At 46.6% G+C, this 24412-nt stretch overlaps 1 protein-coding gene across 1 annotated transcript; it reads right to left on the reverse strand.

Annotated features, from left to right (window-relative positions):
- Positions 1-268: 268 nt before the first annotated feature.
- Positions 269-23393, reverse strand: PPP4C (protein phosphatase 4 catalytic subunit). Its single transcript, XM_056536969.1, has 9 exons — positions 23234-23393; positions 5788-5905; positions 5656-5707; positions 5482-5532; positions 4728-4829; positions 3222-3395; positions 2865-2991; positions 2589-2778; positions 269-1547 (listed from the first exon to the last, which is right to left on the reverse strand). The coding sequence occupies exons 2-9, from the start codon at positions 5883-5885 to the stop codon at positions 1418-1420; spliced, it is 924 nt and encodes a 307-aa protein (XP_056392944.1). The 5' UTR covers positions 5886-5905; positions 23234-23393; the 3' UTR covers positions 269-1417.
- Positions 23394-24412: the final 1019 nt, after the last annotated feature.

The raw sequence follows: 24412 nt of genomic DNA on the forward strand, positions 1-24412 counted from the left end.
GCGCGCCATCTACCGGTAGGCGACACTCTCCTCAGCGAGTGCTGTGGTCCCAGCGGTCAGACCCCCGAGGACCTGCTACTTATCCCCTATTCTGTGAATAAGGGATAAGTAAACTTCTGCCGGAGTCCTCCTTTAAACAGCCCTTCTATACAGTTCTATCCAGGCTTGTAGGGTGCCCACCTTGTTACCGTTAGGGAGGTATTCACACCTACAAGCTGATATCCCTTCGTCTTTATAATACATTTACAATAGGCTTGAATTGCAGATTTTTATTATAGAAAACTAAGAAGTTGTAGTTAAACATAAATAGCTCCTTCTAGATCCATCTCCCCTCCCCCATATAAACACGATGCCACAGACACTACACGCCACACATTTTGCCATCTTTACAGTTTTTTTTATTTTTTTTTTCTCTTGTTTTATTAGCAGACGTCTGTGGCTTTTATCTACCAAAAAAAAAAAAGTAAAATTAAAAATAATAAAAACCTGACTGATAGATGCGCATGGTCAACGGGAATCTACTAGGGAGGGGGGGGGGGGGTCACATGTAAAGAGTGGGATAGAAAAGAGGGAGGAGGGGGGAAAAAAATAATAAATTACAAAAAAAATACAGGAGGGTCCCGGAGAGGCGGAATCCCTGGTGGCGAACGATCTCCGGAGTTGTGGGAACGTGAAAAGGCGAATTATGCGGCTTGAGAAAGAAAAAAAAAAAACCTCATATGGCAACGTGTCGTGGGGGGGGGGGGGGGGGGGGGAGCGCGCATCCATGTCAGTCCTGCTGGGGTTGTAGGGCCCAGGGTCTGCTTGCACTAAGGCACTCCGAACTAACGTCAGACCACCACCAGCCGAACGTGGGGGACGCGGAGGAATGACTGGATTCAGGGATTTTTTTTGTTTTAAGGAATTTATAAAATCAGGGGGGGGGGGGGGGGGGGGGGGGAAGTAAAAAAAGAAAATTTCTAAAAGGATTTTGGTTTCCTTGCATAACACTGCCCTGACGTACCCCCCCCCCACCCCCTTCCTCCCGGTCTGGTACCGCGGTCTTCACCCCCACCCCCAATGAAAAAAAGTCTTACAGAGCATTGGGATAACCCTTTTCCTGAGACACACACAGCACGTTGCTCCGTTCTGCAGAGCGTTCCCTCCCACCCATAGACAAGAACACAGAGCACAGCCCCCTCCCTTTAGGGTCAGGGTACCCCCCCCCCTCAGCACATTAACCCTTATAAGACTTAAACAAGGAGGGGGGGAGGGAAGAGAGGCAAAGTCTGCGAGCTCTTCTGCCCCCCATATTGTGTATTCGGTCCCACCGTGAGCAAGAAGGAGGAGGAGGGAGGAAGAGAGGCCTTTGGAGAAGTTCGAGACACATCAGGAGGAAATAGTGGAGAGGCCCTGGCATGGAAACACGGGGGCAAGGTCACAGGAAGTAGTCGGCGACAGGTTTCTTGGAGGGAATGCCTCTGGTCTCTTGAGGAGCCGCTTCAAAGATGATGAATTCCTTCTGAAGATGCTCGTCCAGCTCAAGAATGGCGGCGACGTTCCCACATCTGGAAGAGGAGGCATAAAAAAAAGCGGGGTCAGAGGGATTGCAATGCACCAGTGAGCCTTCAGTTGTTGCAAAACTACAACTCCCAGCATGCCCGGACAGCCGTTGGCTGTCCGGGCATGCTGGGAGTTGTAGTTTTGCAACAGCTGGAGGCACACTGGTTTGGTAAAACAGCCCTTGAGGCTTGTTTGTTGTGAATCTTGTCAGATGCTGCCATCTTGTGGCCAAAGGACAGTACGCAGATGCATGTTTTACAGTAGTGTGTGCCTCCAGCTGTTCCGAAACTAGAATGATTGCACTACACTAGTGTTGCCCAAGCAGGGTGCCTCCAGCTGTTGCAAAACTACAGTCGAAGGCTGTCCAGGCATGCTGGGAGTTGCATTTTTTGCAACAGCTGGAGACGCCCTGGTTGGGAACAACATGCAGCCTTTTTTATATAGTTCTGTTCAAGCTTGTTGGTAGAGATGAGGGAACTTACAGTAAATTCGATTAGTCACGAACTTCTCGGCTCGGCAGTTGATAACATCCTGCAGAAATTAGTTCAGCTTTCAAGTGCTCCGGTGGGCTGGAAGAGGTGGATACAGTCCTAGGAAAGAGTCTCCTAGGACTGTATCCACCAGAGCACCTGAAAGCTGAACCAATTTATGCAGGAAAAGTCATCAACTGCTGAGCCGGGAAGTTCGTGACGAATCGAATTTACTGTAAGTTCCCTCATCTCTACTTGTTGGCTGTGAACCTTGTCAGACGTTGCCATCTAGTGGCTAAAGGAGAGAAGGCAGGAGTATGTTTTACAGTATACTGGGGAGTCCAGGCATGCTGGGAGTTGCAATTTTTGCAACAGCTGGAGACGCCCTGGTTGGGACAACATGCAGCCTTTTTATATAGTTCTGTTCAAGCTTGTTGGCTGTGAACCTTGTCAGATGCTGCCATCTAGTGGCTAAAGGAGAGAAGGCAGGAGCATGTTTTACAGTATACTGGGCAGTCCAGGCATGCTGGGAGTTGTAGTTCTGCAACCAGGCAGAACAGAAGAAGAGGTACTGACCTATAGCAGTAGTTTGGCGCAGACCACACGGTCAGGACCGTCTCGTTGAAGTGCCATTTATATCCTTCCATCACCAGCTGGTGCGCGCGGCAGATCATGTCGATGTTGTTGGCCGCGTTGAACTGCGCTACCACGTCGCTGCCAAACAGGTAACCGGCTCCGCGAGGGCTGACTCCCCACCCGGTGGTATCTAGACAGGGTCAAAACAAAGACTCAGCAGAAGGCTCAGATACATGGACTTAGATACCCGAGAGAAAGGCGATAATGGGCTTTTACCTTCTGGATCGGACCACAGCAGGTCGCACATGGGGCCGTCGTGAGGGACTTCCTGTTTGCGGTCGATGGTTCGTATCTGGTCTAGGGTTTGTATTGACGGGGAGAGTCCGCCATGTACACAGAAGATCTAGGACAGGGTTAGGACATCGTGTAAGTGTACAGTAAAAGCGGCAGAATCAGACGCTGTCAGCTCGGCTGTTGATTGCTTTGGTCTGTAGGAGTCAGTGCTTGGTTAGGATAACTGTCTCAGGTCTCATAGGGCCTCATAGCAACTCATAGGCACCAACTCATCCAGACAAAGAATCATAAGGCCAAGTTCTGGACGAAAGGGGGGAGGGGGGGGGGGGGGGGTCTCACCTTTCCATCGATAATGGCAGACAGGCTAAGGTAGTCGAAGATTTCCGTACAGTACCGCCATACTGTCACGGAGCCGTATTTGCGCAGGCACTCGTCGTAGAAACCGTAAACTTGTGTGATCTGTCGGCTTTCGTGGTTCCCGCGAATGAGTGTGATCCTGTCAGGATAGCGAACCTGGATAGACAAGGGAATCAGTCTTTACTGCAGTCTCTCTCAACCAGGATGCCTCCAGCTTTTGCAAAACTACAACTCCCAGCATGCCCAGACAGCCGTTGGCTGTCCGGGCATGCTGGGAATTGTAGTTTTGCAAAAGCTGGAGGCACCCTGGTTGAGAGAAACCAGACAATTCATGGATTTGTCCCCCCCATCTCTCGCTGCATCACAGTCATTTGCGTCCCCCCCATCTCTCGCTGCATCACAGTCATTTGCGTCCCCCCCATCTCTCGCTGCATCACAGTCATTTGCGTCCCCCCCATCTCTCGCTGCATCACAGTCATTTGCGTCCCCCCCATCTCTCGCTGCATCACAGTCATTTGCGTCCCCCCCATCTCTCGCTGCGTCACAGTCATTAGCGTCCCCCCCATCTCTCGCTGCGTCACAGTCATTAGCGTCCCCTCTCCTCCTGTGTCACAGTCATTAGTGTCCCCTCTCCACCTGTGTCACAGTCATTAGTGTCCCCTCTCCACCTGTGTCACAGTCATTAGTGTCCCCTCTCCACCTGTGTCACAGTCATTAGTGTCCCCTCTCCACCTGTGTCACAGTCATTAGTGTCCCCTCTCCTCCTGTGTCACAGTCATTAGTGTCCCCTCTCCTCCTGTGTCACAGTCATTAGTGTCCCCTCTCCTCCTGTGTCACAGTCATTAGTGTCCCCTCTCCTCCTGTGTCACAGTCATTAGTGTCCCCTCTCCTCCTGTGTCACAGTCATTAGTGTCCCCTCTCCTCCTGTGTCACAGTCATTAGTGTCCCCTCTCCTCCTGTGTCACAGTCATTAGTGTCCCCTCTCCTCCTGTGTCACAGTCATTAGTGTCCCCTCTCCTCCTGTGTCACAGTCATTAGTGTCCCCTCTCCTCCTGTGTCACAGTCATTAGTGTCCCCTCTCCTCCTGTGTCACAGTCATTAGTGTCCCCTCTCCTCCTGTGTCACAGTCATTAGTGTCCCCTCATCTCTTCACTAGTCATTAGCTGGATGCATCATTTTTATAGAAAACACCAACAATCCACGGATTACAATGGGCACCATGTAATACTCCATGTCCCCTGGGGGGGCGAAGCAGGGAAATGGGACGTTTTCTAATCCACATTACTGAGCGATTGAGCAGTAAGAGAAATGTTCAGGATATGACCGCACATAAGACATCAGCTCCAGGGGGAACACAATCAATTGTCGCCCCAATAGTTAGGGACCTGACCTTTAGATCCCTTATAACAATTCAGATGACCCCCCCCCCCCCACTAAAGGGAATATTCAAGAAGTAAAGTGTTGCAAGTCATACAGCAGATTCCTTACCTTTAATGCGAGGAGGAGGAGGAATGTTTCGACACTGTAAAAGCCGCGATCCACAAAGTCTCCCATGAACAGGTAGTTTGTTTCCGGGACATCACCGCCAACCTGAGCGCAGAATAAAAGAGATTAATAAATCACTTCATCAGCAGCGGGGGACACATCTTCCCTGCTGCACCACTGAATCCCAATATGGGAGGGTTCTGCAGATAGTTCACTATAGAGGGATAGGGGGGGGGGGGGGGGGGGGTTCCGCCGCAGACAGTCCTCTATAGTGGGGGTTCCGCCGCAGACAGTCCTCTATAGGGGGGGTTCCGCCGCAGACAGTCCTCTATAGGGGGGGTTCCGCCGCAGACAGTCCTCTATAGGGGGGGTTCCGCCGCAGACAGTCCTCTATAGGGGGGGTTCCGCCGCAGACAGTCCTCTATAGGGGGGGTTCCGCCGCAGACAGTCCTCTATAGGGGGGTTCCGCCGCAGACAGTCCTCTATAGGGGGGGTTCCGCCGCAGACAGTCCTCTATAGGGGGGTTCCGCCGCAGACAGTCCTCTATAGGGGGGTTCCGCCGCAGACAGTCCTCTATAGGGGGGTTCCGCCGCAGACAGTCCTCTATAGGGGGGGTTCCGCCGCAGACAGTCCTCTATAGGGGGGTTCCGCCGCAGACAGTCCTCTATAGGGGGGGTTCCGCCGCAGACAGTCCTCTATAGGGGGGGTTCCGCCGCAGACAGTCCTCTATAGGGCCCACCCTGTGATGGTCACTCACCCTAAACAGCTCCTTCAAGTCATAGAACTGGCCGTGGATGTCACCGCAGACCTGAGAAGACACAAGAGTCAGACATTAATGTAAACTCTTCCATAACACTTCCCCGGTGTAGACCGGACGCTCCAAGGAGGAGTTTTATAACACTAGATAACGTTGATAATTGACGCCACTCACTGTGACCGGAGAGTCCACCCTCTGGACATTGCTCTCTTCAACCAGGATCTCCCTGCAGAAGAAGAAAGGATATTGTTGTGGGCACGGTCACACACAGCGCCACCCTCCATCACTGCCAGCACCAACACTCACCGGGCCTTGGCACAAAGGGCTTTGACTTCGCTCTCCTTGATGAGTTCACAGCGTCTCAGCTGCTCGATCTGTCGGTCCAGGTCACTGATTTCAGTCATGGCTCCTCCTTACCGAGCCTCTGATGGGGGAAAAGACGGGGAGAATTCATAAGTACGAGGGAATATCCAATATGGCTCCTGTCGTCATGTGACAGTTGGCTGAGGTGTCATGTGACCAACGGTTAAGGGGATCTATAAGCTTTGCCTGACTCAAATGTCTGTGGACCAACTTACTGTTGCAAAACTACAACTCCCAGCATGCCTGGACAGCCAACGGCTGTCCGGGCGTGCTGGGAGTTGTAGTTTTGCAATATCTGGATGGCCGCAGTTTGGGTGACCCCTGCTGTAAAGCTTTAAAATAAGTCTCTTACATAACTTCTCTCTAAATTTTACTAAATAGGAAGACCAATCTACCAATCTAGAGACAGGAAGTGTTATCATAGGGACATCAGAGTAAATGTATAAAATAAAAATTATTATATATATATATATATATATATATATATATATATATATATATATATATATATATATATATATATTAAAATAAAAATATAAATGTGAGCAAATAAATATATTTACTTACATTTATATTTAAATACTTCTATTTTGTTTATATTAATATATAGAATAAATAAAATATAAAGAGTATAAATAAATGAGTAAATATATTTATTTTATTTATATTTACATTTATTTAATATCTATCAAATAAATAAAAATATAAATGTAAATAAATACAAAAGTGTATACACTAATCGAGAATATATATCTATCTATATCTATCTATATCTCAATCACACACTATATACATACACACGCACACAGTCAGGTAGTTTTCCCCATTCTAATCCATAGTAGTGACCCAAGATTAAATCCTCTGTCTTTCTATACAGCCTATGACTGCAGAGCGTCTCTCCCCGTGTTCCGGTAAGGTTGGTGCAGGTACATCTGGACTGCAGAACGTCTACACAGATAGTAAAAGTTGTGATTGGGTCGAAGGAGGAAGGAAATGAAGCTGAAGACTGAGCGGGGAGTCTGCAGGTAACAGTACGTCAGCGCTGACCCTCCGGATAATCGGCGGCCCCGTGTCACAGCACGCTCCGGTTATATAAGCCGTCACATGGTGGGATGACTACCCTGTAAACACCGCCGCGGCCTGGGAGGGGTGGAGGGACTAATCCACTGACATCTCCTTAATACACCAGACAGCAAATCCTGCAAGGTACACAGCGCGAGCAACGGGGACAACCTCCGAGCCCTCGTGGGCACCACGGCCGTCTATGGCACCAGACGAACATAATATTTCATTAATTAATTATTTATTTATATTTATTATATAAATTAATTGTATTATTAAATTTTATTCATTTTATTATATTATAATTTTTTATTTTTTTTTTTATTCTTTTATTAAACTTTTCTATCAACAAGTCCCCCACATGGGCCGATCTTGTCCCCTCGGTGACAGAGCTCAAACCGTCCCCATCCAATTTATGGTTATAAAAATTAGGGATGTCAAATGGGTGCGCCATCGGGGGGGGGGGGGGGGGGGTGGATTCGAGCGCCCATGCAGAATCCATTTAATTATTGGGACCTGAGCTGATAAACCAAAAACTATCAAATAAAAACCAGAAACCACACTACAAGCAGCGATTGTTTAGTCCGATCCTGGACACAGCGATTCTTTGTGGTTCCCCGTTTGTCCTCCTCGCCTTTTAATAGTCTTAAGTCCTTATATTCAAAAGGATAGAGGATAAGATGCCTGATCGCAGGGGACCCGCCGCTGGGCCCCCCAGGTTCTCCTGCAGCATCCGGAGTTCTAAACAAAGGCCAGGTTCCTGCGCAGAGATTGTGACGCCACGCCCCCTCCATTCATGACTATGGGAGGGGGCGTGTCAGCCAACACCCCCCATAGGCATGAATGGAGGGGGCGTGGCTATGACATCACGATCACTGCCTCAGAGCGTTCTGAAGAAAAATGTTCAGAAGGCTGTATCACTGTATCACCCCCTCCCCCTACAGACCCATATGAGGACTTGTTTTATGCATCACCAATTGTACTTTGTAATGACATCACTTATTTTACCATAAAATGTACGGTGAAACAAAAATTTGTTGGGCAAAATAAAAATTAAACAAAACTATTTAGCAACTTTAGGGGCTTTCGTTGAATCTTTTCCTGTAGGTCCATACGATTACAGCGATACCCAGTTTATATAGGATGTTATTTTACTTTTAAAAAATATATACCGTATTTATCGACGTATAACACGCACTTTTTAGGCTAAAATTTTTAGCCTAAAGTCTACCTGCGCGTTATACGCCGATAAGCCGCTGCAGTTCAATTATTTAAAGCGGGCGCTTTAACTCAATGAACTGCAGCGGCTTTGCAGGCCCAGAGACCGCCAGCGCTGCCAGCTTCTCTCCCCCTGCCTGTCCTGGGGTCTAGAGCCCTGCTGCTGGCCCTTCTCTCCCCCTCGCTATCGGTGCCGCTGCCCCACTGCCGGCACTGCTTCTCTCCCCCTGGCTATCGGTGCCGCTGCCCCACTGCCGGCACTGCTTCTCTCCCCCTGGCTATCGGTGCCGCTGCCCATTCTCTCCCCCTGACTATCGGTGCTGGCGCCCCATTGCCAGCGCCAATAGCCAGGGGGGAGAGAAGCAGTGCCGGCAGAGTTGCCGATAGCCAGGGGGAGAGAAGGGGCAGCGGCACCCATTGCCGGCGCCGATAGCCAGTGGGAGAGAAGCGGCGCCGGCAGTGGGGCAGCCCAATATCCTTGGTAAAATGAGGGTGCATGTTATAGGCCGGTGCGTGGTATACCCCGATAAATACGGTATATATTTTTTGCAATAAAATGAGTATATGCTTAAAATCGTCCTCTTCTGACCCCAATAACTTTCTGTATACAGGGATGTATGTACTTTTTCCTTGGTATATGATGTGACCACCAATTCTGGGCTTTGGTATTTTTTTCACGTTTGTCATTCACATCTGATGTCATTAACCTCCCTGGCGGTATGATTAGGTCAGGAAATTTGAACCAAAAAGCGGTACAATTTTTGGCATGAAAATTTGGCGTTCTGTATTGTAGGCCTACAAATCTTAGTAATTACCTAAACCTGACCAAACAAGACTCTAGTAGACATGATAAAGTTTGAAACACAAAATCATGAATTTTAATCTAATAATAAAATTAAAAAAATCAATAACGTAATGAAAAATGAAATTTGTCAAAGAAAATTCAGTGTGATAAATTTTAACACATGGGACTGCACAATCCGACGTCACAATCGGGACAATGGACCCTGGTTTCTTTTTGGACTTTCTTTCCATTGCCGTCTCTGAGCAGCAAACTACGCACATCCTGGTAGGTGCTGCCTTTTTTGCGGTTGGCGGGATGTAGTCCATGAAGTGACGACCAGTCCGGCGTTCTGGGTTGACAACGTAAACCGCACGATGTCCAGGTCTGTTCACAACTACAGACGGCGTCTGGAGGTTGACAAAAATCCTCTCGGCGACCTTCCAGATGAACTCTGAATGAACAAGATTCTGGTCACCCTGCAGGATATATGAATTCCACAGACATTGCTCCAGAAGACGGCTGAAGATCTTATAACATTTTCTTTTGCTTTTTGCGCACAGCCGGATAAAATGTAATTGCCTGATCGGCTCTGTCAACACCTCCCATGTTTTTGTTATAGTCCACCATGACTTGCGGCTTCAGCACATCTTTCCCACCTTTTGTGTGGACCATGGCAGTGGAGGGGTGGGGTGCCGCAGCAGAGATCACGGGGAGGACCCATCGGCGGGACCCCCACGGTCAGACATCTTATTCCCTATTCTTTGGATAAAGGATAAGATTTCTAGGGACGGAGTACCCCTTTAATGTTATATTTCATTGTTCGGACATTTCCACACACACACGGCGATATCACAAGTTTATTCTGTATTTGAAAAATGGGAAGGGGGGGGGGGGGTTGAACTTTTATTAGGCGAGGGCCTTATTCAAATTAACTTTTTCCCTCCAATCCGACGGAAGGGAGGCAGGGGCTTCACCATGGTGGTCCTGATCAGCCTCAGCAGACAACCGGTGTAATGAAGAAAACTGTGTCCCTGTAGCGTAATGTTACCCTCTGCACTAGGACACTTCTGCTTTACAGCCTGCTCCCTCTAACTCCCCTAATCTTAAAGGGGTACTCCACTGCTCAGCGTTGGGAACAAACTGTTCCAAACGCTGGAGCTGGGAGCTAGTGACTTCATAGCCCCACCCCCTTATGTCACACTCCGCACCCTCAATGCAAGTCTATGGGAGGGGGCGTGACTGCTGTCACGCCCCCTCCCATAGACTTGCATTGAGGGGGCGAGGCTATGACATCACGAGCTCCCAGCGCCGCTATTGTGGCCATGATGTACATTTACATCATGTGTCCACTAGGGGTTAAATAAAGGGACCGGTCGGAGCCCGTGGTGCAATAAAGTGACGCAGAGGCCTTAGGAGTCTATAGAGATGAACACAGCTGCAGCCTGGGACGTGAACAAGACTATTTAATTGGGGATTTATTCTGATGTTGTATTAATAGGACCACGTACGAGAGGTCATTCAGAGTAGGATCGAAGCAGCGTCAACTAGTACAGGCCTGGAATCTACTAACCCCCGGGGGCTTCATGAATATTAATGCAAACAAGTCAGCGGGAAATGAGCGAACGGGACCAGAGGAGAAGCGCTGGTCTATGGCTCCTATGAAGATTACAGGGGGGGGGTTATTCTGCACCTACCCTGAGGATAGACTCCTTGTGCCTGTGATGTAAAGTTCTCTTCGATCTGTAGAAAACTAAGAGCACATGTGCAGCGTTCCGCTTACAGCGTAGGGCTAATGTAGGCAGCGTTAGGAGCGCAGCAGCAGAAGTCGGTATAGAAAGCAGAGCACGTGCGCAGTTTACTACGGCGTCCATGTTCGTAGTTAGCGTAGCAGACAGGGAGAGGGGGAGACCAGCGTAGGGTTAGTGCAGTTTATCATCAATGTAGCTTAGGTTTTAAAGTGAAAGGACGTAGGTTAGGTTTTTAAGTAAAGAGACTACAACTCCCAGCATGCCCAGGCACCTTAGGATGTCCAGGCATGCTGAAAGTTGTAGTTTTGTAGGTTTTACAGTGAAGGGACTACAACTCTCAGCATGCCCAGACAGCTAAAGTGTTTTTCCTAATACAAGTGTTTTAACTTCACTCAGCTTTAACTCATGATCCTTGGGGCTCCTTGGAATTCTTGTGCAATTTAAAGGGGTATTCCAGGAAAAAAAAATTTGACTGTGCTACAGGGGCTGTAAAGTTAGTGTAGTCCATAATATAGTGTCTGTACCTCTGTGTGACGGTTTTCTCACAATTCTGTGATTTTCACCCCAATATTTATTTTTACCAGCATACAAAATTACTTGTCTCAGATTTTTCCCAGGTTGCAATGTGGCCAAGACCTGACATCACTAGTCAGCTGATGACAGGGAGCCTGTCTGCTGCTTCAGTGGGTGGAGAGATCAATCTGCAACTAATGCAACAGCTGTAGGCACCCTGATTGAAAACCACAGGTCTTTTGAATGTAAGCAGCTCATTTATGTTTCAATGGGTGGGGTGGCTGATGTGTGGGAGGGAGAAAAATGGAATTATGGGATTTGTAGGCAAAAGAAGAAAACTCAAACAGGAAATGCCAGTTCACAAAAAGCCACAGTGTTATGGTAATCTCACAACATAGCCATTCAGACCCAAGACAAGCGCAGATCCTTCCTAAGCATGTCCATTACTGTCTGCCAGGTACCTACTAAAAATCACCTTATGGTGGAGAACCCCTTTAACTTTTCATGCATCTGGCTAACATGTCAAGATTTTATTTAAAAGACAGCAACACCACTGCGGCCACCAACAGTCCCACGTGTCAACCCGGACGTCCTGTGCAGAGGGACAGGAGTTCCATGAGAACAATGGAGGAGATGAAGGCAAGTATAGGGTTTTTTTCCTATTTAACACCATCATAAAGCATAATTATAATTTTTTACTAATAAACAAAACATTTACACCATGAAATAGGATGGGGGGGGGGTCGGTAGTAACAACAGTAACACAGGGTGGTGCCTCAGACGGGCACAGAGCAGAAGATCTGGTACAGTTAGATGCCATTAATGCCAGGTTGCTCATCTGGAAACAATTGTGATGAGAAGTAGGTTATGATACCGCGTGCGGCAGCTGGAACCAGTACGGAGTCCTGATATTGGGTCCCATTAAAGTGGTACGCCGGTGGAAAACTTTTTTCTTTTATCAACTGGTACCAGAAAGTTACAGATTTGTTAATTACTTAGATTAAAAAATAAAAATCTAAATTCTTCCAGTACTTATTAGCTGCTGAATACTACAGAGGAAATGATTCTCTGTTTGGAACACAGAGCTCTCTGTTGACATCTCTGTCCATTTTAAGAACTGTCCAGAGCAGCATATGTTTGCTATGGGGATTTTCTTCTACTCTGGACGTGTTCCTAAAATGGACAGAGATGTCAGCAGAGAGCTCCGTGTTCCAAAAAGAAAATAATTTACTCTGTAGTATTCAGCAGCTAATAAGTACTGGAAGAATTTAGATTTTTATTTTTTAATCGAATTTACAAATCTAACTTTCTGGTACCAGTTTAAAAAAAAAAAAGTTTTCCACCGGAGTACCACTTTAATGGGACCCAATATCAGGACTCAATCACAACCGTACTGGTTCCAGCTGCCGCACGCGGTATCTTAACCTACTTCTCACACCACAATTGTTTCCAGATGAGCAACCTGGCATTAATGGCATCTAACTGTACCAGATCTTCTGCCCGTCTGAGGCCCCACCCTGTGTTACTGCTCTTCACTTGTCTGGTTGTATTAGTAGACCGGCCTGTAGTAAGCACCAAGCCGACACTTCACAGCTACATTACTTCTACTTATTACAACATTGGGGCTTATTTAATCAAAAACAAAAAAAGGATCTTAGGGCTCCGGATGTGCCATAAAATGTAAAACTTTATAGATTCCAATAAAAATTAAGAATCAACACTCACGATTAAGGTCTCAAAAAGGAAAAATGTGAAACCTGATCCATATAAAGTGCTGACCGGGCTAAGCTGGGCCCAGCCACCCTGGTCATGCAGATAAACAAACAAACATATCACAAGTACCACCAACGCGTTTCTACCACCTATATTGTGGCCTTCATCAGGGAGGTACGACAACCGTACCACTTTATAAGAGGTTTGCATATAAGAGACCAAAAGCTCTAAAAAAAAAAAAAAAAAAAAAAAAGGTTCCAACTCCATACACTGAGTAAACATAGACCTATATTACAGGGAGTCTATGGGGGGGGGGGGGGGGGGGATATAGAACACATTACCCAATAGTCCTTAAAGGGGTTATCCAGGAAAAAAAAAATGTATATATCAACTGGCTTCAGACAGTTAAACAGATATGTAAATTACTTCTATTAAAAAATCTTAATCCTTTCAGTACTTATGAGCTGCTGAAGTTGAGTTGTTCTTTTCTGTCTAAGTGCTCTCTGATGACACCGGTCTCGGGAACCGCCCAGTTTAGAAGCAAATCCCCATAGAAAACATCTTCTACTCCAGTGGTCTTCAACCTGCGGACCTCCAGATGTTGCAAAACTCCAACTCCCAGCATGCCCGGACAGCCAACGGCTGTCCGGGCAAGCTGGGAGTTGTAGTTTTGCAACATCTGGAGGTCCGCAGGTTGAAGACCACTGTTCTCTGCTTGTCTCGGGAACTGCACAGAGTAGATGTCAGCAGAGAGCACTGTTGCCAGACAGAAAAGAGCAACTCAACTTCAGCAGCTGATAATTATTGGAAGGATTAAGATTTTTTTAATAGAAGTAATTTACAAATCTGTTTAACTTTATGGAGCCAGTTGACACACACACACCCACACACCCACACCCCCACACATATATACACATATATATACACACACACACACATACACTTTTTTTCCTGGAATACCCCTTTAATGATAGAGTCCAGTTTGGCTATAACAGTGGGTAGAAGGACCTGCAGAAAGATAAACAACTGCCCCAACACCATATATTTATTTATAGGCTATTATGGGCATAGTCTGCTTAGTAGAAAGATCCTGTAGGAGAGAACACGCACATTCCCCGGTATATACTGTTTTGCTGATTCCAGGTTCTGTGGATTCACAATACGACCGAGAGAAGAAGCCGGGAGCGGGGGATTACCAGCTAACCTGCAATAATAGTCTGGACTAGATTTTGTTGTTTGTCTAGATGCATTTTTTTTGGCGGTGCTTCTCCAAATTTATCATTGTCGCAGCGTCCATGATAAATTTTTCGCAGATCCGCACATCCACACGCAGATCATTTTCTTGCGCCGCTTTCAGATCAGATCTACCCTGCTTCTGAGGATCATGTTTGTCTGGGTTTAAATGTCTAAAAGAAGGTCTGCAAAAGAGTCTCCCTCAAATTTGAGTGGTTTCCCTTCCGCAGGCCAGGAAAAAAAAATAAAAAATAAAAAAGGTTTTAGTTGAACAGGTTTCTTTTTATACACACACACACACACACGTGATATATAATGTTATATTTTAATAGGTTGTAAAATTACGCACGCAGCAATTCCAAATCCGTTTATTTTTATTATGTTTACTAGAGATGAGCGAACTTACAGTAAATTTGATTCGTCACAAACTTCTCGACTCGGCCGTTGATGACTTTTCCTGCATAAATTAGTTCAGCTTTCCGGTGCTCCCGTGGGCTGGAAAAGGTGGATACAGTCCTAGGATAGAGTCTCCTAGGACTGTATCCACCTTTTCCAGCCCACGGGAGCACCGGAAAGCTGAACTAATTTATGCAGGAAAAGTCATCAACTGCCGAGCCGAGAAGTTTGTGACGAATCGAATTTACTGTAAATTCGCTCATCTCTAATGTTTACATGTTTTTTTTATATAGGAATAAGTGGCAATTTGAACTTTTAATATGGAAGGGGTTAATGTGTCTTAAACTTTTATCAAAACTTTTTTGGCCACATTCTGGCTGTTAGCGGCTGCGGCCCCCGGCTACTGAAAACAGCCGGGGGCTGCAGGGTACGGAGCGGGCAGGAGTCGGGAGTCCGCTCCATACACCCCTCTGAGCCTCGCCGTGCTTGTCGGGTCTTTCAGGTCCGGCCCTGAAAAATTCACCTGCCCGGCACCTGGAACTGCATGTCGCGGATGTCGGGAGATCGGAATTCCACATCCCTGAAAATATCCATTTGAACATATTTTGAATCGATACTAATCTTGCGATATTTGACAGAATGGATTTTTTCGGACACTTCTAGTACTGAGGGGCAGTAGATCCCTGCCGTTCTTTGCACTTTGTTCTGTCTGTGCAGAAGACCCTGCTGTGACGCCTTAAAGGAGCCCCACCTCATTACTATGACCCCCAACGTGGATGAACACCCGGGAGACTTAGCGTCATGTTACATCTGACAACATTCCCTGCAGTAAAGAATTTGGGGTGTGTAAAATCTTTAGATCTCCGAAGCAACAGATTACAGCAATCTCTAGATGCCGAGGTCTCCTGTACATTGCTGCCCGTCAGCAAAACCTGAAGACTCCCTGTAGTTATTTCTCAACCAAGAAAAACTCAGCAGCTGAATACAATACAAGTACAGTAAAGACTGACGTGGTGGGGGGAGAAGATCCCAAATCCCATCCATACACTGTAGACCATTGTTTCCCAACCAAGGTGCCTCCAGCTGTTGCGAAACTACAACTCCCAGCATGCCCGGACAGCCAACGGCTGTCCGGGCATGCTGGGAGTTGTAGTTTTGCAACAGCTGGAGGCCCCCTGGTTGGGGAAACACTGCTGTAGGCCGGCTGCCAGGGCATTTTCTGCTCTCGGAGTCATACTTGTGATGACTGGACGGGTACTGAGAACCACTCACAATGTAGGTCAGAGCGATCAAAGGGCACAACTCATGAGCCAACACACCGACCTAGAAAACCAATCCACCCCCTACATGACAGACACCGAGACCCTGACCAATCATAACTTTTGGACATGTCTGTGAAACGTCACAAGTTTACTTTTTCTTGATACTAATACTTTAAGAACGTGTATTCCAGCCATTAACAGGGGGGGAATATATGACTGCTCCCAAAAAAAAAAAAAAAAAAAGATTAAGGACTCATTAAGATCTTTGAGGGTCCCAGCAGTCGAATACACATACAGTAAGAGTGGAGCTTTAAACGGGTTATCCAGGAAAACACTTTTTTTTTTAAACATAAATCAACTGGCTCCAGAAAGTTAAAACAGATTTGTAAATTACTTCTATTAAAAAAAAAAAATCTTAATCCTTCAGTACTTATGAGCTTCTGAAGTTGAGTTGTTTTCTGTCTATGTGCTCTATGGTGACACCTGTCTCGGGAACCGCCCAGTTTAGAAGCAAATCCCCATAGCAAACCTCTTCTACTCTGTGCAGTTCCTGAGACAAGCAGAGATGTCAGCAGAGAGCATTGTGGCCAGACAGAAAAGAACAACTCAACTTCAGCAGCTGATAATTATTGAAAGGATTACGTTTTTTAATAGAAGTAATTTACAAATCTGTTTAACTTTCCGGAGCCAGTTGCTATAAAAAACTAAGTTTTCCTGGAATACCCCTTTAACTACATATATACTGTATGTCCTATAGGTCACCTTTACTGTGGCCCCCAAAATAACTACCACACAGCCATTAATGCCAGGCAATCACCTTTACCCTCAGCTTCTTCAGCAGGCAGTGGTGGTCCTGCACCCACATCGGGGGACTAATCATGTTACCCGCAGGCGCTGCTCAGCTTCTGATCCGATGTTCTGCAGCGCCCGTGGCTCCCTGGCTTTTAGCGCTTGCAGGGTTAGGCGACAGCTACCATTAGGGCTGGGCGGTATGACCAAATGTGTGTATCACTGTATTTTTGTAACTTTCGGCGGTTCCACGGTATATAACGGTATTTCCTCCTCCTTTATTTTGTTTATTTTTTTTGGCGCCCGGGCATAGGGATACCACACAGTATAGAGCAGTGGTCTTCAACCTGCCGACCTCCAGATGTTTCAAAACTACAACTCCCAGCATGCATGCTGAGAGTTGTAGTTTTGCAACATCTGGAGGTCCGCAGGTTGAAGACCACTGGTATAGAGTGTCAGCGCCGGCGGCCGCAACAAGCAGGAGGATGGGGAAAGCGTTAGGCTGATAATTAGGGGGCAGAACAGCGCTCGTGGGCAACATATGAGTAGTTCCCCGATGTGGGGGCAGCGCAGCGCTGGGCTAATTCATTCATTCCCGAGGGGGCCAAACCGGTATTGCGGTATGGGTTAAAATTCATATCGTGCAGCACAAAAATGTCGGTATTCGGTATGAACCGGTACACCGCCCAGCCCTAGCTACCGCCTGCGGGTAACATGTTTAGTCCCCTGATGTGGGGACAACGCTGCAGCTGATAGTTCATTCGGGGTGTGGGGGGGGGGCAGAGCCCACGGGTCATATGTGATTAGTTCCCATTGGGGCTGATAATTCATTTGAGAGGGGGGGGGGGGGGAAATCAAATACCGTGGATCCACCATAAGTTTGAAAAATATTGTGATACAAATTTTTGGTCCTACTGCCCAGCACTAGTCCCCGGGGCCGCAGCACTTATGGGTCCCCAGACCATGACTCTCCACCACCATTGTGACTGTAGACAGGACTGTACTTGTCTTTGTCCCCACACCCGCCTGACACCATCTGAACCCAATAAGTTTCCCTCGGACTCATCAGACCACAGCACATGGTTCCCGTACTCCGTGTCCTTCATCGCTTGTCTCCAACAAACTGTCCGTGGGCTTTCTAGTGCTCCATCTTTAGAAGAGGCTTCCATCTGGGGCGTCATGCAGACCAATACGATGCAGTGTGTGGTGTATGGTCTGAGCACTGACAGGCTGAAAGCCACCAACCCCTTCAACCTCTGCAGCAATGATGGCAGCACTTATACGTCTATTTCCCAAAGACAGAACTCTGGATATGACGCTGAGTATGTGCACTTATCTTCTTTGATTGACCATGACGAGGCCTGTTCAGAGATGAACCTGTCCCGTTAAAGCTCTCTATGGTCTTGCCCAAGGTTCTGCAGCTCAGTTTCAGGGCTTCGACAATCTTCCTATAGCCCGGGCCGTGTAAAAATATAATTATTTTTCAGACACTCAGTTCTTTGCTATGAGGTGCCATGTTAAACTTCCAGTGACCAGTATTATAGAGTGTGAGAGCGATACCACCACATTTAAGACACCTGCTCCCTTTTAACATTAATGAGTCACATGACACCAGCGAGGGAAAATTTGGACATTTACACTTAGGGGCCCCTTCAAATATAGGAGCCTGTATACACAGAGGCCCCTACACATACAACAGGCTATATACACAGACATATGGTGGGCCTACATATACCAGAGCCTGTATCCTCATACATATAGGGGCCCTACATATACCACAGCCTGTATATACATACATATAGGGGCCCTACATATACCACAGCCTGTATATACATACATATAGGGGCCCTACATATACCACAGCCTGTATATACATACATATAGGGGCCCTACATATACCACAGCCTGTATATACATACATATAGGGGCCCTACATATACCACAGCCTGTATATACATACATATAGGGGCCCTACATATACCACAGCCTGTATACACATACATATAGGGGCCCTACATATACCACAGCCTGTATACACAGAGGCCCCTACAAATACAACAGGCTATATACACAGCCATATGGTGGGCCTACATATACCACAGCCTGTATCCTCATACATATAGGGGCCCTACATATACCAGAGCCTATATACACATACATATAGGGGGCCTACATATACCAGAGCCTGTATCCTCATACATATAGGGGCCCTTCATATACCACAGCCTGTATACACATAGGTACCTATATACCAGAGCCTGTATCCTCATACATATAGGGGCCCTACATATACCACAGCCTGTATACACAGACATATAGGGACCCTACATATACCACAGCCTGTAACCTCATACATATAGGGCCCTACATATACCACAGCCTGTATATACATATAGGGGCCCTACATATACCACAGCCTGTATCATCATACATATAGGGCCCTACATATACCACAGCCTGTATATACATATAGGGGCCCTACATATACCACAGCCTGTATACACATATAGGGGCCCTACATATACCACAGCCTGTATACACATATAGGGACCCTACATATACCACAGCCTGTATCCTCATATATATAGGGGCCCTACATATACCAGAGCCTGTATACATATATAGGGGCCCTACATATACCAGAGCCTGTATACATATATAGGGGCCCTACATATATCAGAGCCTGTATACATATATAGGGGCCCTACATATACCACAGCCTGTATCCTCATACATATAGGGGCCCTACATATACCACATCCTGTATACACATACATATAGGGGCCCTACATATACCAGAGCCTGTATCCACATACATATAGGGGCCCTACATATACCAGAGCCTGTATCCTATATATAGGGGCCCTACATATACCACAGCCTGTATACACATACATATAGGGGCCCTACATATACCAGTCTGTATCCTTATACATATAGGGGCCCTACATATACCACAGCCTGTATACATACATATAGGAGCCCTACATATACCACAGCCTGTATACACATACATATAGGGGCCCTACATATACCACAGCCTGTATATACATACATATAGGGGCCCTACATATACCACAGCCTGTATACACAGACATATAGGGACCCTACATATACCACAGCCTGTATACACAGACATATAGGGACCCTACATATACCACAGCCTGTATCCACATACATATAGGGGCCCTACATATACCACAGCCTGTATCCACAGACATATAGGGGCCCTACATATACCACTGCCTGTATACACATACATATAGGGGCCTACATATACCACAGCCTGCATATACATATAGGGGCCCTACATATACCACAGCCTGTATACACATACATATAGGGGCCCTACATATACCACAGCCTGTATCATCATACATATAGGGGCCTACATATACCACAGCCTGTATACACATACATATAGGGGCCCTACATATACCAGAGCCTGTATCCTCATACATTTGGGGCCCTACATATACCAGAGCCTGTATCCTCATACATATAGGGGCCCTACATATACCACAGCCTGTATCCTCATACATATAGGGGCCCTACATATACCACATCCTGTATACACATACATATAGGGGCCCTACATATACCACAGCCTGTATACACATCACTATAGGGGCCCTACATATACCACAGCCTGTATACACATACATATAGGGGCCCTACATATACCAGAGCCTGTATCCTCCTCATACATATAGGGGCCTACATATACCACAGCCTGTATCCACAGACATATAGGGGCCCTACATATACCACAGCCTGTATCCACAGACATATAGGGGCCCTACATATACCACAGCCTGTATACACATACATATAGGGGCCCTACATATACCACAGCCTGTATCCACAGACACATAGGGGCCCTACATATACCACAGCCTGTATACACATACATATAGGGGCCCTACATATACCAGAGCCTATATACACATACATATAGGGGCCCTACATATACCACAGCCTGTATACACAGACATATAGGGGCCCTACATATACCACAGCCTGTATCCTCATATATATAGGGGCCCTACATATACCAGAGCCTGTATACATATATAGGGGACCTACATATACCACAGCCTGTATACACATACATATAGGGGCCCTACATATACCAGAGCCTGTATACACAGACATATAGGGGCCCTACATATACCAGAGCCTATATACACAGGCATATAGGGGCCCTACATATACCACAGCCTGTATATAGACATATAGGGGCCCTACATATACCACAGCCTGTATATAGACATATAGGGGCCCTACATATACCACAGCCTGTATATACATACATATAGGGGCCCTACATATACCACAGCCTGTATACAGACATATAGGGGCCCTACATATACCACAGCCTGTATACACAGACATATAGGGGCCCTACATATACTACAGCCTGTATACAGACATATAGGGGCCCTACATATACCACAGCCTGTATATACACAGACATATAGGGGCCCTACATATACTACAGCCTGTATACAGACATATAGGGGCCCTACATATACCACAGCCTGTATACAGACATATAGGGGCCCTACATATACCACAGCCTGTATATAGACATATAGGGGCCCTACATATACCACAGCCTGTATACATATATAGGGGACCTACATATACCACAGCCTGTATACACATACATATAGGGGCCCTACATATACCAGAGCCTGTATACACAGACATATAGGGGCCCTACATATACCAGAGCCTATATACACAGGCATATAGGGGCCCTACATATACCACAGCCTGTATATAGACATATAGGGGCCCTACATATACCACAGCCTGTATATAGACATATAGGGGCCCTACATATACCACAGCCTGTATATACATACATATAGGGGCCCTACATATACCACAGCCTGTATACAGACATATAGGGGCCCTACATATACCACAGCCTGTATACACAGACATATAGGGGCCCTACATATACTACAGCCTGTATACAGACATATAGGGGCCCTACATATACCACAGCCTGTATATACACAGACATATAGGGGCCCTACATATACTACAGCCTGTATACAGACATATAGGGGCCCTACATATACCACAGCCTGTATACAGACATATAGGGGCCCTACATATACCACAGCCTGTATATAGACATATAGGGGCCCTACATATACCACAGCCTGTATACAGACATATAGGGGCCCTACATATACTACAGCCTGTATATAGACATATAGGGGCCCTACATATACTACAGCCTGTATATAGACATATAGGGGCCCTACATATACCACAGCCTGTATATAGACATATAGGGGCCCTACATATACCACAGCCTGTATACAGACATATAGGGCCCTACATATACCACAGCCTGTATACAGACATATAGGGGCCCTACATATACCACAGCCTGTATACACAGACATATAGGGGCCCTACATATACTACAGCCTGTATACAGACATATAGGGGCCCTACATATACCACAGCCTGTATATACACAGACATATAGGGGCCCTACATATACCACAGCCTGTATACACAGACATATAGGGGCCCTACATATACCACAGCCTGTATATAGACATATAGGGGCCCTACATATACCACAGCCTGTATATAGACATATAGGGGCCCTACATATACCACAGCCTGTATACAGACATAGGGGCCCTACATATACTACAGCCTGTATATAGACATATAGGGGCCCTACATATACTACAGCCTATATATAGACATATAGGGGCCCTACATATACTACAGCCTGTATATAGACATATAGGGGCCCTACATATACCACAGCCTGTATATAGACATATAGGGGCCCTACATATACCACAGCCTGTATACAGACATATAGGGCCCTACATATACCACAGCCTGTATACACAGACATATAGGGGCCCTACATATACCACAGCCTGTATATACAGACATATAGGGGCCCTACATATACCACAGCCTGTATATACATACATATAGGGGCCCTACATATACCACAGCCTGTATATACATACATATAGGGGCCCTACATATACCACAGCCTGTATACAGACATATAGGGGCCCTACATATACCACAGCCTGTATATACATACATATAGGGGCCCTACATATACCACAGCCTGTATACAGACATATAGGGCCCTACATATACCACAGCCTGTATACACAGACATATAGGGGCCCTACATATACCACAGCCTGTATATACAGACATATAGGGACCCTACATATACCACAGCCTGTATACACAGACATATAGGGGCCCTACATATACCACAGCCTGTATACACAGACATATAGGGGCCCTACATATACCACAGCCTGTATACACACACACAGGGGGCCCCTGGACACACATTTAGGGCCCCTCATATACACATACAGGGGGCGGGGATTCCCGGACAGCTCTATAGGGGGCAGTCGCACTCTGATCGCTTTACACATCTATATATTTTCGGCTCCTACACACAATAGGCACCGCGGGGCCCTCACACTCCGCTCTCCTGGGGCCCCGCACCCCTTACACACGTCGTCCACTCGCCCGCACATACACACAGGAGGAGTCCGGTCACACAGCCGCCGGATACAGTCCCGGTGACCGGAAGGTCCTCGGGCGGCTGAGCGGAGCATAAAGAGTGACCGGAGCGGACGCCGCGCCCTCACCTGAGCCGCTGTGTCCGGTGTAACTCGAGCGGTGACGGCGCTCCCTCCTCCGGTGCCTCCCGCTTCCTCCTCCACACACCGAGAGCGAAGCACCGCGACAAGATGACGTCACCACCTCGTCACTAGCTCCGCCCCTTTCAGCCCTGCCTGGCAACCAGCCGTGACGTGCCTGAGGCGGGAAAATGCTCTGTCTTGATTTCCGAAGCTTTATTGACAACCTCGCGAACAAACATGGGGCCTAACAAGGGAGACAGTACGGCCTTATATTCTGGCCTCCCGAGAGGCCGTCATCTCTAGAGCGAAAAACATACCGGGTCACGCCATGCTGGGACCTGTAGTCCTACGTGCCAGTTTGGTATTTGATAATCTACTTATTTGTGCGAGAAAACTGCGTCACCCCCCGCCTATTGAATTGGTTTGACCCGTCCAGCACAAAAACACAGGAGAGCACGTGCCGCAGGCTAAAGAACCACACAGATAGGGGGAAGGATGTCTGAAAGCAAAATCGTCCATAGCAACCAATCACAGAGTAGCTTTCAATTTGCGAGCAGAATAGGAAAATGAAAGCTGAGCTGTAATTGGTTGCTATGGGCAACAGACAGTTTTTATTTTAGATAGTTACATAAATCTCAGCTATATTTAAAAAAAAAAAGCGTATTACTAGACGCAAAATGTAAAAATAAAAAAAAAGCGCTTAGTGTTAATAAATGTCTCTTTGGCCATGATACAAGTCACACAGAGTATAATCGCCATATTGTGCTGCATCATATTGTATTAAAACAGTTTTCCAAACGGTGCCTCCAGCTGTTGCAAAACTACAACTCGCTGTCTGGGTGTGCTGGGAGTTTAGCCTTGCAACAGCTGGAGGCACCCTGCTGGGAAAAGAGCATATTAACCCCTTGGGGACATAGCCAACTTTCATTTTCAGCTTTCTTTGGTGTTTGGTATTTTTTTATGTTTGCACCATTTATCGTGCAGGATCATACACGTATTTTAATAGTTTGGACAATTACGCACACAACAATACCAGATATGTTTTTTATTCATTCACTTTTGTTATTTATTCAGTTTTTCTGTAAAATGGGTCAGAAGGATGATTTTATTACTGGAGCGGCATTTATTACATTTTAAAAACATTTTAATATTTTTTTTATTTTACTTTTAGATTTCCATAGGAGA

This window comes from Hyla sarda, chromosome 8, assembly GCF_029499605.1.
Source record: "Hyla sarda isolate aHylSar1 chromosome 8, aHylSar1.hap1, whole genome shotgun sequence".
NCBI classification, from domain to species: domain Eukaryota; kingdom Metazoa; phylum Chordata; class Amphibia; order Anura; family Hylidae; genus Hyla; species Hyla sarda.